The 18,621-nt window shown below is 43.7% G+C and overlaps 1 protein-coding gene across 5 annotated transcripts in view; it reads right to left on the bottom strand.

The window, feature by feature from the left end:
* LOC146347919 (very-long-chain enoyl-CoA reductase-like) overlaps positions 1-18,621 on the bottom strand; it is a 47,640-nt gene that overhangs the window by 3,780 nt on the left and 25,239 nt on the right. For 4 of the 5 annotated variants that reach the window (XM_084851815.1, XM_084851816.1, XM_084851813.1 and 1 more), the window contains 10 exons: positions 17,643-17,693; positions 17,112-17,163; positions 16,517-16,561; positions 13,809-13,912; positions 11,740-11,855; positions 11,516-11,621; positions 5,252-5,324; positions 5,114-5,157; positions 1,159-1,222; positions 15-103 (listed from right to left, as the gene is read on the bottom strand). In XM_084851815.1, coding sequence (XP_084707941.1) covers positions 15-103; positions 1,159-1,222; positions 5,114-5,157; positions 5,252-5,324; positions 11,516-11,621; positions 11,740-11,855; positions 13,809-13,912; positions 16,517-16,561; positions 17,112-17,127 — 657 coding nt within the window. In that variant the 5' untranslated portion in view covers positions 17,128-17,163; positions 17,643-17,693. The remainder of the gene's footprint in view (positions 1-14; positions 104-1,158; positions 1,223-5,113; positions 5,158-5,251; positions 5,325-11,515; positions 11,622-11,739; positions 11,856-13,808; positions 13,913-16,516; positions 16,562-17,111; positions 17,164-17,642; positions 17,694-18,621) is intronic. The other variant, XM_084851814.1, reaches the window with a different exon arrangement.

Below are 18,621 nucleotides of genomic sequence, written 5' to 3'. Positions count from 1 at the left end.
AAAAAAATACATACCTCATAGGTATAGTTAGGGCAGGACACAAAATAAAATAGCCACGTGAAAGGATTCTTTGTTGGATATGGGATCTTACAGGTCTTGGATCCTATCAATTAAAAGATCCACAGAAAGTTAAACAAATGATACTCTCTGTTTTGTATATCTTTTTGTACAGCCACTTCTCTCATGTAGCATACAGTTGGGCTGAGTAGTTTGACTAATCTGGAGCTACTTGCTTTCCTGGTACCATTACATAGTGCACCTGCTCTTTCATAATGGCAAACTTGTTAAGGACTGAACAGACTGGTCAGTTGCAGGATGGGGAGAAGACAGTCATCTTTAATCAGGTGTTAGATTAGAAAATACTTTTTTGTTCTTTTTTACCTTCCAGCTAGGTGATTTTGGAACTGCTTACAGTGGAGGAAAGGTGCATCAAACTTTGAAAGTCAAGGGCTCCCCCATAGCTTCAAAGAGTTTTACAATCTGAATGGATTGTCTATCTGTCAGCAGTCTGCCATTGTCAATCCCTCTAGAAGGCAAGCAGCAAGTGGACAAGGAAATCCCTGAGAAAACCACAAAGAAAACTCCTCTGCTTCTAGTTTTTGTCCCAACAACAGTGATAGTACCTCAGCCAGATGCAGCCAAGTCAGGAAAAGACCTAGGGGGGGAGCCCAAAAACAGCCCCGTGAGGACTGGGCATGATTAGCGGGCACAGAATGCTGTCTGCTGGGGGGAAACCGGGGGGGGGAGGGGGAGATGGAATGGATTATCAGGGAAAGGGCATGGCTCGCTAGAAATGAGAACAGGAGTATTCCACGCAACACTGTTTTCTTATAGGTCCCACTTGTTACAGACCTAATTTCCACAGGTGGTCAGTGACAAGCCAATCAATATTGTAGGTTTCCAGAGTTAAACAATTTCACTCAAGAGGTTATTTTATATCAGAGGTAGACAGGTTGTGGCTCTCCAGATATTTTGGCCTACAACTCCCATCATCCCTCACCATTGGCTATGCTGGCTAGGGCTATAGGCAAAAACATCTGGAGGGCCACAAGTTGCCCATCCCTGTTTTATACATTTCCAAGTTCACCCTATTCACTCATTTTTCTTTACTCAAGTCCAAAATAACTCAAAATAATAATTAGAAACAAGGCACTCAGCTTTTACCATCTCTTCTTAGATTACTAAGTGCAACATGGATAGAAAAGTTTCCAGCTTCACATGTCTGTAATGAGACAGAAATAAAAGACAATGAAAACCAAGGCTGTTTTAAACAATGGGGGCTTTAAACATATTTGCCCCAATTCAACAAAGCTAGACTTTATATGGACCTCCCTAAAACCCTAATCTGTGTGTTGAGTTCCTAGTTAGAATGTGTAGCCAATGCCAGCGTGGATGCATTCTCATCCACACAGCAATGCCTCTGAACTGTCTGGTTGCACCTTTGGTTGCATATCTCCCATCTAGGGCCACAGTTGTTAAGTGCAAACAGTTGCTCATGATCAGTGGGGGCATGACGCTGGATCAATGTCATGCCCCCACTGGAGGAAACCTCCTCAGAGAAGGAGCTAGCACACCCAGAGATCAAGACCACCCCAGATCAGCCAATGTCAGAAGACCAGGAGGAGCCTGGTCTCTCAAGGGAGATGGCCACAGGCCCATCCCTGCAAGGGGCCGGGGACTCCGTCTCTGAAGCAGAGGCTGAGCAACCCCCTGGTCCCCAGGAGCATAGTTGCCTCAAGAGGCAGGCCAGTAGGGCTCTCTTGAGAAGGTGTGCTCAGTCACAAAGGAGGACTCCTCAAGAGGAAATGACTCCTCATAACTAGGACCCTTGCCAGAAGGCTATAATGAACTACAGCTGAGGCCTGCATGGGGCTCAGGAGGCTCTGGCTATATAAGCCTTCAGTTTCAGCCTAGCCAGTGCTGGAAGCAATACTGTTTCTTCAGCTCATTCTACCTAGTATATTGTTTCTCTGACCTTGATTCATGTTTGGACCCATTATTGACCGTTGGACTTCTGCCTGATGCTGCCTTCTGGACTTTGATTTTGCTTTACTGATATCCTGTGTGTTTGACCTCTGGCTACTTCTCTCTGGAAGATCCATGTTTGACCAGTAAAACTGCGTTTGACTTTTGCTTGCTTTGACTTCTCTATTGTACTCAACTCTGTGCTTTGTATAGCAGAGAACTGAAACTAGGTGGAGAAAGATAATAAGGGTTATTGTCAAAGAAGAGCTATTTCTTTGATCACCTACTTCCTACATTGCCAGGACTAAAGTTCCAGTTCTGTAGTTTGCTCCAGATCTAGCTCCATCTACACAAAGACCCAGTGTAGTCCAGTCAGATATTTGTCAATAATGCTAACCAGCTGTTTGCTAGGAAGGACGGGTATGGTGGGGTGGGAAGGGCCGCTTCTCTTCATGAACAGCTGACCTGTGCTATTGCTGAATATCTGATTAGTCTATATGTGTACAGCCCCAACTGGTGGATTGGACTGGTGAATTCTGCCTGGAGGTGCTGTTTACATGAGTGATTTGTCATCCACATAGCCAGGCATACATGGATACCTTCATCTGTATAAAAATGCCACTAGATTGGTGGTGGTGGTGGGGTGGAGGGATGTGGATAGCTGTTTCTGGTTGACTTACAGATGATGAAACTTGTAAATGGAATATGGAAGATACTTCTACAGAGAAATTTGCCTGACTCCTATTTGGGGACTGTAAAAGTGTGTTACATGCTGTATGAGGAGGCTGCAGTTAAGAATTGATTGTCCTATTTATTTTGACCCTGCCCTTTCACAGTAATTTGCAAATAACCCAGCTTCCAAGTATCATATGCTCTTCCAGGCTGCTGCCAACAGGGCAGGGAGAGTGACAGAGGTGATTTTCACATCTCTGTCCTTTTTAATGTTTTTCCTTTAGACAGGCCTTTGAACCCATCTGGAGGAAGTGTGCTGGCAGAGCTGGGGCTGGAGAGACTTTAGTATTTTTCATATCTAAGTCTCTCCTCTCCCTCCCTGCCCACTGGAGCGCCTCCTTTTTGACCTCTACGAGGTCCTCCGAGGCCACTTTTGTCACCTCGGAAAGCAAGCACCACAGTTCTTTCTATAGCAGCTGCAAAACGATGGGGATGGGATCTGATCACGTAGTCCCCCTCCCAAAATCATAGCAGTGACGACAGCTTTGGTGGTGGTGGATGGGGAATCCAAGAAATCCTATGGTCCATGGGACGCTCTCCAGGAATCAAAGGATTGCTTTGTTAATTACAAGACAAGCAACCAGAAATCCATAAAATGACACAAAGTCTACAAAACAAGTTGGGGGTAAAACTCATTTTAAAGCTCATTAACTGCTGGAAATGTCTATCTAAACAGGATAACCTTACACTTTTATTGTAAGAAGTCAGCAAGGGTGGGCACATTGATGGACTCTGCTAAAAACCCTATACTTTGTTTTGAACTTCTTTTTTTAAACCAGGGTGTTATTATACACCAGCTCCTATAAATTAGCCAGCTTGTCTCAGATGTTGCCTGTAGCAGGTCTGTATCAAAAAAGAGATTAGATGCAGCTTTCTAGTATACAGAACTCAACATGTGTAGCCCCTGATCCAACAACAGGCAAACACACATGCTTCTTTCTCTCTCGTTCCCTTTCCCGCTCTCTTGAAATCAATGGGAGGAGTTCCATGTGAGCATTGGAGATCCCACTCTCTAAGAAATTGCTAGCATGGGGAGACTCACTTTAATGTGGCATCCGTGGTTTTCATTCATTTTAGGATTTCAGCACCTTTCCAGTAACTGTACACAATTTCTTATGTGACCTATGCCAGGGGTGCAGAACCTCTTTTAGCCCAAGGGCTGGATTCCATTTCAGAGCTCTTGGGGGCCACATTCAAGTGGCAGGCATGGTTGAAGGCAAAAGGGGTGGTGAGACCACAAATCGAACAATACCAGCATATTGTAGCTTAAAGCCCGTACTGCCAGTAACTAAGCCTTAGGAGAGGCATTTTGAGCTTTTAGAAGGGGGGGAAAACTGCACATAAAGCCAGGAAACCACCAAATGATTGGTGGTTGAGGGAAAGGCAGTGGGGCCAGGGCAAAGGGGCAGGGTCTTCTGGGGAACACCTGAGGGTTAGACTGCAACCCCAGGAGGGCTTGATTTGGCCCCAGGCCTGAGGTTCTGCCCCCGTGACATATGCTGTAAGTCTTATGGAAACAAATACCCCAAATCTGAAATCCTTATTCAGTTGGAATCCTGCAAAAGTTCAAATCTCTGGAGATATTGCTGATCTCCCTAGTCACCGTTATTATTATTTTTATTATTTATTACATTTCTATACCGCTCCATAGCCAAAGCTCTCTGGGCAGTTTACAGAAGTTAAAACCTTGTGCTTTGTTGTGTTTTTAATCTACAAGTTGCCTGTGGGCCCTTCTGGGGGACACGATGCAGGGAGGCATTTTCTAAAGCAAAATAAATCAAATACCAAGTTTGACCCTTGACCCTGTGCAGTTCAGTTGTGTCTCCTCTGCCTGGCAGCAGACCCCACTCCAGAGGTCCAGGCCCTTTATTTCCCAGCCCCCTCTGGAGAGGCTGCTGGGGATCAAACCAGAGGGCTTCTGCTCCTGCCTGCCCCTTGCACCATGGCAAGGGGATTCCAGGTCTGCAACTCCACAGGTGGGGCTCCTTCCTGGCCCTCATGCTAAGGCCCCTTAGTGTTAGCAGTGGGAACACTGCTGTCTTGATCAGGATTGCTTGAGGAAAAGGCTTTAAGCTCACTCCACCCCCTCCAGCAATCCCAACCACTGGGGAAGAAAGGTGTATATGTGTGTGTTTTGCTGGGGGAAGAATGTGTGCACGTGTGTGTGTGTATATGAGAGAGGAGGAAGCATGTATCTCCCCGCCTGTCCTGGCCCCACCCACAACTGCCTTGCCTACCACTAGCTCCACCCACTCATGCAACCCCCAAAGGATTCCCCAGTCCCCCACCCAAGAAAAGCTGACCACCACTGCCCTACTGTATGTTCTCTGAGCCATTAAGAAATATTTGCCTGCTCCGTATCATACATAAGATACAGTAACAGCTATGTCTTACAATACCACGTGAATATACTTACCAGAACCATGATCAGAGCAAAATTGACCTGTTTTTGTCCATAGGCTACAAAACAAAATGTTTATGAAAGTTCTGTTTAGCACTCAATTAGTACTGTCAGCGAAACGCTCAAATGATTTTGACTTATTTTGCTACTTACAGGGTGGTGTGTAAAGAGGGTGGTTGATATAATAAGCAAGCCAGGCAGCAAATCCCCAGTAATAGAAACAATTCTGTAAAACAAGTCATTGATATAGATGTGAATATTTTACAATATACAGGGCTACTGCCATTTTTTATCTGTGTGTGCACACCAGTTCCTGGGTTCCATTTCTTTGTCTTACTTTTGTGTGACCAAGAAACAAAACCCAGGCATGGGGCTACACAGAAAAGGGCTCAGTTCTCAATGTCTCCCATTATGTCCTATGGAACTAAGTGAACAAGCTATATTATCAAGACAGTCATGGGGACTGTGGGAAATAATGGGGGTAATCACAGGCAGGTTTACTCCCCACCTCAATGGTGCCTCTTTGTATATACTTCTATCTTCTTCCATAAAATGGAATGATTGCCATTCACTTATATTGGGGAACATGCTACATTTGCTGACACAGATATACTTTGCCTGTGCTCTGATCCTGAGTGAGAAATCCACAGGAAATGTATGTTTGAGAACACAGAAATGCATTATGTTCCCCCCCCCCCCAGGGTCCTTGCATTAAACAGGCCCTCCCTCCAGCAATCCCACATTTTGCTACTGAAGAAATTTCAGTTATCCATTACTTGGTATTTTTCACTGTTGACATTATAAACTATTTTTTTTTGGTACATGTCATGATATGAAGAGAAAGAGATAAAAAAAATACATGAGAAGAACACAGCACTTAATTTCCCTCACACTCACAGTAGTTAAGTTTTTAAGCCGCAGTTTGTTATTCATTTGCTTTTAATATAGTGAAAGCTTTAAACATCTAAATGCTTCAGATCCAAGATTTAAGCTCTCTTACCACTATAACAATGCACTGAAGGAGAACATATGCCCAGATTTGGTATGTCTTTAATCTAGAATGCCCTTGGTTCAGAAGAGATTTTTCAATGCTATGGTGGCACTTAGGGCAGTTCCATTAAGTGTGAGTGAGCCATAGTTCTTAAAATTTCCAACCAAAAGAACAGTTCCTCAAACATTAACTTAACCTAGACCCATACAGGTCTTTTGTGTTAATGTTTAACTATAAATAACAGGGGGGAAGATACATTGAGGCACCAGGTTTTTCTTCCCATACTAACATGGCCTAGTTCACTGAGGTAGCAGCTCAAAAAGAAGTGGGTGGATAGCTGTGTGAAAGGCTGCCATTTCCTTGGGTAGCACAGGGAGTTGATCCAGTCCAACCAGCTTTAGCCCTCAGCCTTTTTGTGCGAGTGCTTCCCCCCCATTCCAGCTGTTCAAGGGGGCTTATTTGAGGTAGGGCTATATTTTATTAATTTATTATTTTATTCATAGATTTCTGTCCCACCCCTTCAATAAAATTCATCAGGGCAGCTTGGTAACAAATATTGTTGAAACAACAACATACAATACAAAGTTACAGCAACAACAACAAATAAAGCAGAAGAAAACCAGATCACGTTCTGAGGTAAAATGTCTTTGCTTTAACAACAAACAAACAAAAATGGGAAAGCACAAAGGCTTTTGTCTGGTGTCAAAAAGTTAACAATCTAGGCGCCAGGCAACTCTCCTTGGAGAAAGTATTCCATAGGCAGGCTACCACCATCGAGAAGGCTTATTCTCTGGTCACTACTCACCTCATCTCTTTTGGTGGGGACACTTAAGGGAAAAAAGGCCTCTGATAATATCCTTAATGTTGGACAGCCGGGCTGATATTAAGGTAGGCAATCCAAGTACCCTTGTCCCAAGCCGTGAAGTGCATCTCTTTAAGGACTGGTGAGATATAACGAATAACCATACAAAAGAAGAAGCATCTAGCTTACTTCATACCCCTTGTTTTACAAGATAGCCTTTTATTCCAGTCCAAGAAACCTCCATAGGATATAACTACTGTCTCTTATGTCACTGTTTATCCAGCTCCACAAGTCTTCTGTACAGCAAACCTAAAAGTACCATAGCGTCCCTTAAAAAAAAAAGTTGATGCAACTATTCTGTGCAATGTTTGTGTATGTTAGGAGTCACCTCTTATATAGTGAATGGATGGATCACTGGAAAATGGAAAAAGGAGAAAAGTGAAGATTGTTAACTCCAAACACTGCACAGATCTAGAAGAAACCCCAACTCTCATGGGAATATTGCAGTTGCAACTATTAGTGGAAAATAGGGCAATTACATGGATAGCTGGGGGGATTCAGACTTTTTAATCTTTTTTTGGAAGAGAAATTGTGATGTTTTTATTATATATTGCTTTTTCTGCCTCGTTGTATTTGAGGGTGAAAGCAGATGTAACATTTGAACAATGGTGCCTTCATCCATGGTGTGATCCTGACTCTGCAGCCTGCCTTACATATACATAGCAGCAAGTCAAATATTAATTCACTTTCTGCCTTAATGTCTAAGGCTATCTGCCTATAAATATATGTACAGTATTTTGAAGCATCACACACACACACACACTTACATTCCTCTTTTTTTTTTTTTTTTTTAATGGCAAAAGTGTTTGAAAAATTGCTCCAGGGATGCGGGGGGCGGGGAGACAAGGCATATTGGTGATGGCATGGTCACTAGCCAGTCTAAGCCCTACACAACCAGCTTTTCCCCAGTTTAAACTGAAATACACCAAAACCTTGCGGAACTGTTTTTTCAGTCTTTGCTCAAGCATAGAAAAAGGAATGCTTGTATTGAAGCAGTAGGCACACTTTCAAAATGTTATCTGTCTTCATTCTGTCTTGTATAACTACGGACCGCACACATGGCAGAGACTCCCTGCCTTCAACTGCATTCACTAGGAAAAGACAGAGAACATGGCCTGAGATAATAATCAAAGCAGTCAGGGGTAAGCCATCACTGCTATACTTGTTCCCACTAATCTTGATGTCAGAATTGATAGGATCACCAATTCTGTCTCTGTAAGAATTCTGTCAGAGACAGAAACATTCTTTTTTTAAAGGATGCTTTTCTGTATTGGACCAGATCCAACAGTAAATGCTGTAATTAATGTGAACAGCCATATTCAAGGAAAGTACATGATTTACTACAAGAACATCATCCAGGCTAAATAACAAAAAGCTTCTAGAGTAAATGGTATTTGCTTCAGTTGAGATCAATAGCAGTAATACAATAACTGGCTAGTTGCCACCGGACAGCTTATTCTTCAGAAGCATTGTCATTAAGCATAGGCTTAATGAAAGCAACAACATGCTAAGAGCACTGAAAGCACCATCAAAGGAATTGATCACATAGAACTTTCAGTTTGGAATTGTAACCTCTATGTAAGGAATCTATATCTGTACATAGACATTTAGTTATTTTTCCATATTCATAAACGGAAAAGTAAGTCAGCACTGCTTAGTCCGGTGCTTTTCAAAGGCACAATCTAAGCATTTTAATTTTCTTTCTAGACGACATTATTCATCACAATTCTCTACTTCAAGTGTAAGCTAAAACAATTAAGGCGGTTTTACTGTGAAATACTTTGTACCTACCATGCTTCCAGCCATGAAGAATCTGAAGAATAGAACTGGCTAATTTAAGAACCAACCTACATGTTCAGAAAAGTCACATGGTACAAACGTCCTGGGACAGTGTAATTTCAAACTGAAGCTGAGAGATCACATGGTCGAATGCTTCTCCATTTAAAAAACAAGAGTATCTCACTGCCTGAGGAAAGCTAATATGTCAGGAAAAAGAGCTTCAGGTCCCCTTCACTCCACCTTCAAGTTTTTACTGTGAGGGAGCATTCAAGTCATTAAATTCCCCACAGTCTGAAGTAGTTCAGTCCCAGGAGAGCTGCATCACATTATTTTGGGGGGAATGCATAGACTGGCTGTAGAATGCAAAGTACATCAGAGCTTAAACCCAGAATTTGTTCACAAACGGAAAAAGCTATAAAGGAAAAACATCTCCATAGACTAGAAATTACCAGATGTTCCCCAGACTGGGCTGTACTCTAGAACACATAGGAAGAAGGCACAGATCAGACCACAGTATCACCAGTGTATCAGGACTGAGTAGACTGATGGGGAACGGGGATTGCAAGGTGGCAATAGCCTCCGTCACTATGTTCCCTCCCAACTGGCCACCTGGTCATCCTGGACAAAGACTATGTGGCTGACGCACCAGTTGACTATGTGGACCATTTTCTGCACAGTGGCTGCACAGGAAGCTGTCTTCAATCACAGAGTGAAGCCAAAGGTGATCTATTTCAGGAAGTCAGGGGAATGCTAGACAGGATTTGAGAGGAAGTGTCCTAACTCAACTTTCCCCAACCGGATGCCCTACAGATGTTTTGGACTACAATGCCCAGCATTTCTGATCATTAACCATGCTGGCTGAGGCTGATGGGAGTTGATGTCCAAAACATCTGGAGGGCACCAGGTTGGGGAAGGCTAGATAACTATTACTGAAATGTGCTTCAGCTTTGCCTCTCTATGAGCAGTAGAGCTCCTTACAAGCACTGGCTCTCTAGTTTGAGGGGGGAGTAATCTTCAGTAAAGAAACTCGCTGTCAAGGGTTATAGAAAACACATTGTTCCACAGTGTTGTCTGGGAAAGTAAAAGAAGAAAGGGAGCGGGTCCTCAAAACCAAGGTACAGACATCTGTAATTGTACAGAGTTCACAGATGATATTGGGAAATCGCAGCACCATCCCCTCTTCCGGTGGAGAGGACAAAGGATCTGGGAAAAACAAGTTGCAAGGACAAGCAGCAGACTGGAGTGTAGGGAGCCTGGACAGTGGCAAGGGAAAGGTATACTGTAAAGCCACTTTCTCTGGCTCCAGCTCAGGTTACAATGAAGTGACTGGCTCCAGCCACATGCAAGCAGGGTAGAGATGTGGAAGACTGGCATGGAGGGGAGTGAAAATAGTAGAGTGCCTGTGTAGCATGTACCCAAGGTATAATGCAGTAGACTGTATAAAGGAACATGAGCGAGGGTGGGGGGAGGTTTGCGGGGGGGTGGGTGGAGATGCTGCTTTATGCATAGCAATAGGAGCCACTGTGGCTACTGAAGATGACCCAGAGGTATACGGGGTTCAACCAGGAGGAGAAACAAGGTGAGGGAAACGGTAGCCTCATGGCAATATTTGAAAATAGCAGCCCAATGACGAGTTCTTCCTCCTCTTATAACATTTAGGCAGACTTAATCGTCTATGTTATGACTGATGTTCATTTTCCTAAGGCACCTATTGTCAGGAGCGCTCTGGCGGCCTCTCCCAGTAGATTCCAATAGCCAACTCAAGACACAGACGAAAGGATTTCTTTTCAAAGCTTTAATCCTTTTACAACTTAATGACTCTTTCAGATGCTAATCACCAGCGACTAAAGCAAGGAACAGCAGAGTGGCCTAAGCTTCAAGTAGTCAGTTGATCCCCGTTTGAAAGAGTCACTTGAAGACCCAGAACTTATGGGCTAGGGAGAGATCCTCCCTCTTTCCCTTGGGTCCATGGGAGGTGGCCGTTGCTTGCGCGCCAAACGGGCGCTATGCCTCCTTTCCGCGCCCTCCATCACTCATCGCTCTTTGCGTCTGCGACAAGCATCTAAGAAGCCCCCCTCCCTCATTCCCTCACTGCCAGGGTCGCCATCTATCTTAGGAATGCTGGCAGGAGGAATCTCTGCCAGGTGCTGAGCCTGGGAGGGATGAGCTGGCCCCTCTCCCACAGATAGCTGTTCCTCCTCAGAATCCGAACTGCTCTGAGGATCTCTGGGCTCAGTTTCCACCCTGACACCTATATCATTAGCTGCCACTGGCAAGAAAGCATGGCTGCCTACCTCAGCATCACAAGAAGAAGGGAAGGATTCACCACAGGGCTGTTGTTTTCAGCAGCAAGTCTACTTTATTTTAAATTGTTTTTAGGCCGCCTTTAAGGGTTGAGCCCTATGTCAAGTGTCATGTCCAGTTCTGGCCTATGTATCATAATAAACTCTATTGGCTCTGTAGACGGGCAGAAGAGTACACTCCATAGAGGAAACTCACACTCATGGAAGCCCTTTGCACTAGGCTAAAAGAAAAAAGATCAAATGGATGTAGCGGTAGCCCACTTTGCAGCAACACCTGGAAAAACTAGAGTAATCAGGAATGGCAGGGTGGCAATTACATTTCAATAGCATGGTGTTAATGCTGACAGATGACAGGTTTCTCATTACAAGTGGCAGTACCCTACCCCAAAAGCTGCACCAAAAATTGGGCTACTAGAGTACTGCAGTGAGTGGCCAGATTGGATTTTATTTAAGGCCTGCAAGTAGATTTTGTGACAATTTACCTTAACAATATTCCTCAGTGGCATAGTCCCATGGGAGAACCGATGAACAAATATTGTTTCAATCAACCTTTTGATGTAGTGGAAAGAATGGCAGATACATGCCAAGCTAGAAACAGCAAGATAAAAGCATTTCAGAAAGCTACAGAGACAAATATGGCAAGATATTTTGGAATAAAGTTCTGATACCCAAGCATTAACTCCTTTGGCCTTGACGTGCAACTTACTTAACAACTGAATGTCGGCTTGAGGTAAACCTGTCATCCAGGCCATAGATAAAAGACATGCGGAAATAAAACACAAAATAGATGAACAATGGGCCCGTATATTCTATCAAAAATACCTGCAAAAGAGAGAAAAGATATTAGATGGCTATCACGGCAATTCTCAGCTGCACTGAATGCCAGCAAAGCCTTAATACTAGCCATGGTTAGGCTCTAGGCATCATCATTTTTTTGCTGTGATGATGGAGCAAAAAAACCTGCAGGCCATGCATTGCCTACCCCTGGGCTACATTGCTGGACTCTGAGGAGCCATTTTCATAGACCCAGTTTGCATGAGAAAACAACTCATGGGTTGTTTGGGAGCGTGAGTGAGTGAGCTGACCCCCACCTACTTGCCTGCTTCCAGTGTGCTAAACTACCCAGGAATGCTGCATCTTTGGGCTGTTTTCTGTGGTGTCTGAACCCAGAACTCTGGGCTGTTGAGGGAGAAAGAACCCAGAATTATAATTCAAGAACAAACCATAGGTTATAACTCTGGGCTGTTTCTCCCTCAACAACCCAGAGTTTCAGGTTTGGATATCACACAGAACAACCCAGAGATGGAGCATTTCTTGGTTGTTTAGTGCACCAGAAGCGAGTGAGTGGTTGGGAGCCACCACATTCGCTCACTCCCACATACTCTCAAACAACCCATGGTTAACAAACTGTGTGTTACTTCATTGTGTGAACTGGGTCTGAATGTGAAACGGGTTCAAATCCCAGCTTGGCCATGAAATTCACTGGTTGACTTTGGCCCAGTCATTGTCTCTTAATCTATCCTCAATTGTAATGAGGATAAAATGGCAAAGGGGGAAAACATGCATGCTTCCCTGAGCTCCTTGGAGGAAGAGCAGGATAACAATGTAATAAATATAAATAAATTATAGTACACTATACTTCTTCATTCTTCATAAGGAAGTTTTTGATGTATTGGTCCCAGACAATAAGAGATACAAAATAGGAGATAGCATCCTAAAACAGCTACTGGCGGAAGAGAACACAAGCTCCCTAACTTGAAAAGTAGTTAGTTTAATAAGGAGATCTGCATTTTGCATTTCTACTGAAATACCTACATAGGTGTTGCTCTACTATCCATTTCCATTTTAAAAGATAGAGCAAATGGAAAAGGATTGTGAAAATAAATTTCAACATGAAATAAATTTCTTGGCAGGATTAGTCCCTAGACTGATCATACAATATATGTGTAGTCTTTAAATGCCAAAAGGAAAGTAGTTGTCTATCAAGTTACCAGTACGTATTAAGGAGGAAGCAGGAAGGTGAGCAGGATTTGGACCCTACTTGTTGTGCCCATGAATTCCAGCCTTGCCTTCATAAACCTCTCATTCCAGCTCTTTTAAGCTTTTTTAAGAGTCTCTTTTCCCCAAAATCAGACCAAATATGTGCCTTTAACAGAGATGACAGGAAGAAAACCAACAGGTAAAAGGTCCACATCGCTACATCTTTCTGTTAGGAAACACTTCACCTGTTTAATTTCTGCTCGTACTGGAGCTCAGACAGACAAAAGGAAGTAACGGTAGGGGCCAGGGACTTTATTTTACCAAAGAAGGACCCATTCCATAGGATTGGGTCAGGCAGCTGCCCCCCCTCCATCTCTCCCTCTCTCCCTCTCTCTCTCTCTCACTCTCTGTTCTTTCTCTGGGCCTCTCGTCCTAATTTAGGAGAACTGTATCCTCTCTCCCCCTGTTTTTTTTTTACTGCTAAAAATCGCCTAATAGCCATTGCCTTCCACAAGCTGTGTTTTATCATGTTGCCAAGCAACCACTGCTGCTTTACAATGTATTTCCCTGCCAAGTTCTTGTGACAATTATATTCCCCCTGCCTCACCCTTGGATTCTTCATCCCACCATCTCATAAGCTTAGAATAACTGACAAAAAAGGAGAGAGAAAAGAGCCCCTGCTATCCATGGACAACTAAAAAATATAAGGGAGCTTTACATCCGCACAAAAAGTGATGCAAGGATTAATGATGGTAAAACTGTTATTAATTAAATGTCTCAGGCTTTGAAGCTCACCATAGTCCATCCTATTTGAGGCCCTAAATCTTTAAAGTAGAGTGTAGCAGTTGTGCCAACAGGGAGCAGCTGAAGGATTTCTTCATCCCTCAGTGATTTTCCTTCTGAGAAGAAGAGAGGAAAAGTTACAATGCTTCACATTGGAAGAGGAGAACTGAAACATGTGACTGCTTATCAAAGCTTGCATTTTCTGTGGACCCATCAGAACTGGATCCAACACTTTTGCATTTACAGCAGCAAGCCTTGGCTGGAATCAAAGCCCTTGTGCCAGCTAAATCAAGTGGTGTAGTGGTAAATGTTGAAGTGCAGGCACTCATCATGACAGTCTCCATAGCCATGCCCCCAAAGAGACTAAAAATTCAGGCAGCTGTGCTGATCCATATTAACAAACCAGTTCTAGCAGTTTTCATCTCCACCAGAAGCAGGTCTTTTGTAAAGTGGATGCATCTTAATTGCCCATTCAAGACCAAGCCACCCCAAAATACTTTGCACTACAACAGGGAACAATACATTATTGCTAGGAAAATTATTTCCCCCCCCAACTACTATGAGGATTGCAGCTAAGGTCAGAGGCAACAGGAAATTTAGAGGGGGTGGCCGATGATACCAGTGTCCCTGCAAGGCCTGGCTCCGCTACACCACTGGCTAAATCCTGTGCTCATTTGGAGGAGGAGGAGGAGGAGGGAGGGAAGGAAGGAAGGAGGGAGGGAAGGAAGGAAGGAAGGAAGGAACATGTGAAAATTAACAGAGAGAGAACTAAACTATACTTCCCCAAGTTGGTGGCCCCCAGATGTGTTGGACTACAACTACTGGCTAGGTATGATGGGAGTTTTAGTACAACACATGGAGGGTACAAGGCTGGGGGAGGCTGCTATACTGAGTCAGACCACTGGCTCATCTACCACACCAGTATCATCTATTGTGATATGCGGCACCCCTCCACTGTCTCATTCAGGGGTACTTCCCAGTCCTGCTACCTGAGACCCCTTAACTCAGGGGTGTCCAACCTCTTTCAGCCTGAGGGTCAAACTCAGTTCTGGAGAAGTTCTTGGGAACCACGTTCTAGTGGTAGGCAGGGCTGAAGGTAAAATGGGGTTGCACTAAAATACCAAACGTACCCAAAATACCAGCATAGTTTAGCTTACAGCTCTTCCTGCCAGTAACTAAGCCTTAGGAGAGGCATTTCGACCTTTCAGAATGGAAGAAAAACTGCAGAAAAGCTGAGAAACCAAATGATTGGTGATCGGGGGAAAGGGGGATGTGGCCATCTGGGGAACCTGGGAGGGTTGGATTGGGACCCCAAGCAGGTTGGATTTAGCCCGTGGACCTGAGGTTCAGCACCCCTGCTATAACTGAGGATGTCAGGAGTTCCAGTCATGAACCTTGTATGTCCAGACTATGTGCTCTGCGGCTGAACTATGGTCCCTGCCTTAGTACAGCCTTTGGAGGACCAAGACGTTTGATTAGTGTTGGAGATAAAGATCATAGCAAGAAGTGTTGCGTGACAGCTGCTTTATATACATGATTTTGTATCATCGCTATTTTCCTGTCCAGGGCCAGCTCCAGGAGGAGGTGAGGTTGGCCATTTGCCAAGGGCCTGACACCAACGAAGAATAACTGCCCTGGCAGCACTGCCATTCTCCCTCTGCATGGAGGACCCGAGAAGGTTAAAAGCCAGCAAAAGACGATTCTCAGTTTGCATGCCCTGCCACTTCTAGGTTAATGGGCCCCACTGAGTTTACCTTGCCTATGGGCCCCCAACATCCTGGAGCCAGCACTTCCTACCCCTATAGCTACAGGGTTATAGACATATATTGACCGACAGAGCCTTTTCTACTTATAAAAGTTAACAGCTGTACTATTCTGAATGATAATTGAATGATATGGCAATACCATCATGGGGATTTGTATTTTACTGTTTTGAATATCATCATCATCCCCTCAGTTGACCTAGTGTGAGGCTGCTGTGAAAAAAGGCAAATTCCACATAAGGTATCATTAGAAAAGGAACTGAAAATAAAACTGCCAAGATCATAATCCCCTTATACAAATCAATGGTGTGACCACACTTGGAATACTGTGTACAGTTCCAGCCACTGCACCTAAAAAATAATATTGTAGAGTTGGAAAAAGTGCAGAAAAGGGTAACTAAAATGATTAAGGGACTGGAGCAACTCCCCTACGAGGAAAGGTTACAGCAGCTGGGTCTGGTTTAGAGAAACATGATAGAGGTGTACAAAATTATGCATGGTGTGGAGAACGTGGATAGGGAGACATTTTTCTCCCTCTCTCACAATATTAGAACTTATCATATTAAGCTGATCGGTGGGAGATTCAGGACAGATAAAAGGAAGTACTTCTTCACACACTGCATAGTTAAACTATGGAATTCACTTCCACAAGACGTAGTGATAGCCACCAGTTTGGATGGCTTTAAACGGGGATTGGACAAATTCAGGGAGGATAAGGCTATCAATGGCTACTAGTCCTGATGGCTATATGCTACCTCCAGTATCAGAGGCAGTATGGCTATGTACACCAGTTGCTGGGGAATGTGGGCAGGGGGGTGATGTTGCACTCATGTCCTGCTTGTGGGGTTCCCGTGGGCAGCTGGTTGGCCACTGTGTGAACAGAATGCTGGACTAGATGGACCCTTGTTCTGATCCAGCACGGCTCTTCTTATGTTCTTATGTTCAGTTAATACTTACTGGGGTCAAGTCTTATAGACTGCCTTGCTGGATACCACTGAGGATCTGTAGGGATAAAAAAATCCACAACTATTTATCTTAACCTGGTGTCTAAATGTATACAGTGAAGACACTGTATACATTTTTTCAATCCTTGCAATTACATAGTGCTCAGACCTTCCAATTTAACCTCTGTGGACTGTAGATTATCTCAATTCATGCTAATTACTCTCCCTGTCACATATTCATCTTTTCTACTTCCTTCTAGTTATTATTATTTACTATTATTATACTTATTTATATCCTGCCTTTTTCCCAAGGCGGCTAAGTGCTATGCCATATTTATTATTTTCATTGGGATTTCCTAAGTGATTGTTTTCTGCCTATGCAAAGAAGCAAAAATGAGCTTTGCAAAACCTGCACTGCTGCATCAACCCAAAGCTTCTTGCCATGGCTTCACCTTTCTGCAATTAAGATAAAAACTTGCACCTGAACCTGTGCAAAGCTTATGTCACTTAAGTCTTTTCCCCAGACTCAATGCAAGTACATATAATTCCAGTATTCCTTGAACACTGACTTCACGTTTTAAACATCCTTTTGAAATAGCAGTACTTACGTATTTTATGGAACATTAGCCTGATATCACATATTGTAGCATGTGGCTCAACCTAGGTAACCAAACATAGGATATCAGTAAGCATGCAGTCATTCAAAAGGGCTTTCCAAGCTGATCAGTTCCTTTTTAATTTTAGGGAAAAGAAGAAATAACCAGATTCCCATCTGCAAAATGGGAATAGTGATACTGACCTCTCTCTCTCTCTCTCTCTAGGCCTCTTGTCCTAATTTAGGAGGACTGTTTCTTCTTCCTCTCCCTGTTTTTATTGCATCCCCTAATAGTCATCACCTTCCACATGCTGTGTTTTGTCATGTTGCCAGGCAACCGTTGCTCCTTTGCAATGTATTTCCCTGCCAAGTTTTTGGTGCAATTATATTCCCCCCTCCCCTCTGGATTCTTCATCTCACAAGCTTAGAGTAATTGACAAAAAAGGAGAGAGGGTTGTCTTAAGTACTACTGAGCGAATACATAGAAAACACCCGGAGCACTCAAAACATGCTATATGAATTTAGTAATAATATTGTTATTTACCTTTTCCAAAAAGCATAGTTTTTGCTTTGTCTTCCAGTCAAGGATTTCTACCTAAGAGAAGACATCAAGTAGATAAATCAGTTTGACCAATCTCATGCTGATGAACTGTGTGAGCAAGAAATGGAGTACTGCAGATCAGATCCACACATGCTAAGCTGCTAAGCCATGTTCTGCAGCTGAGAGCGTGCACTAGGGGTTGGATCCGGATTTAAGTTGGATCAACTGCATTGGTGATAGTGGATTTCCCCACCCCCTCCTTCTCATGGTGGCCCCTCCAGCCCCCTGAAAATGCTACACAGAGAGCCAGAGACCCTGCTGAATGGGGTAAGATGTGGTATGGTGGGGGGAGGGGAGATCCCCCAAAAATCAGGCAAAGAGAACTTCTTCTTGCAGAAATCAGATCCTGGATCCAACCCAAACTTTTTAGTTTCACAAATGGTTAAATGTGTTCTCCAGAGTCACTGCAAGGAAACAATAGTATACAGCAATGTGGCTTCTTATGGGATACAAGTGGAAACTGTCCAGCCATCCAGGTGTGCTGAATGTCAGCACTAACACAAGTTAAAAGGCGCTTAAGGTCTGTGTGGTGTCAATGAGAGCCAGTGTAGTGTAGTGGTGAGAGTGACGGACTGGGAGCCGGGAGATCCAGGTTCTAGTCCCCACTTGGCCATGGAAGCTCACTGGGGGACTTTGGGCCAGTCACAGCCTTTCAGCCCAACCTACCTCACAGGGTTGTTGTTGTGAGGATAAAACAGAGAGGAGGAGGGTAATGTAAGCTGCCTTGGGTTCCTTGCAAGAGGAAAAAAGGCAGGATATAAATGCAATGAATGAATGAATAAATAAATAAATGTGGTGACCAAATTGGTGTGAGAAAGATTTTTCCCATTCCTATCCATTCCATTTATTGCCTCCACCCATTTCTATATCTTACATCAACTTGGCGCAACAATGAATCTACTAGTGTTGGCTATTTCCAGCA

The sequence above is a fragment of the Heloderma suspectum genome, chromosome 4, assembly GCF_057233095.1.
Source record: "Heloderma suspectum isolate Gila_16-S chromosome 4, 16-S_ref, whole genome shotgun sequence".
Lineage (NCBI taxonomy): Eukaryota > Metazoa > Chordata > Lepidosauria > Squamata > Helodermatidae > Heloderma > Heloderma suspectum.
The sequence above is the reverse complement of the archived record's forward strand: the minus strand, read 5'-3'. Positions and strand labels throughout refer to the sequence as shown.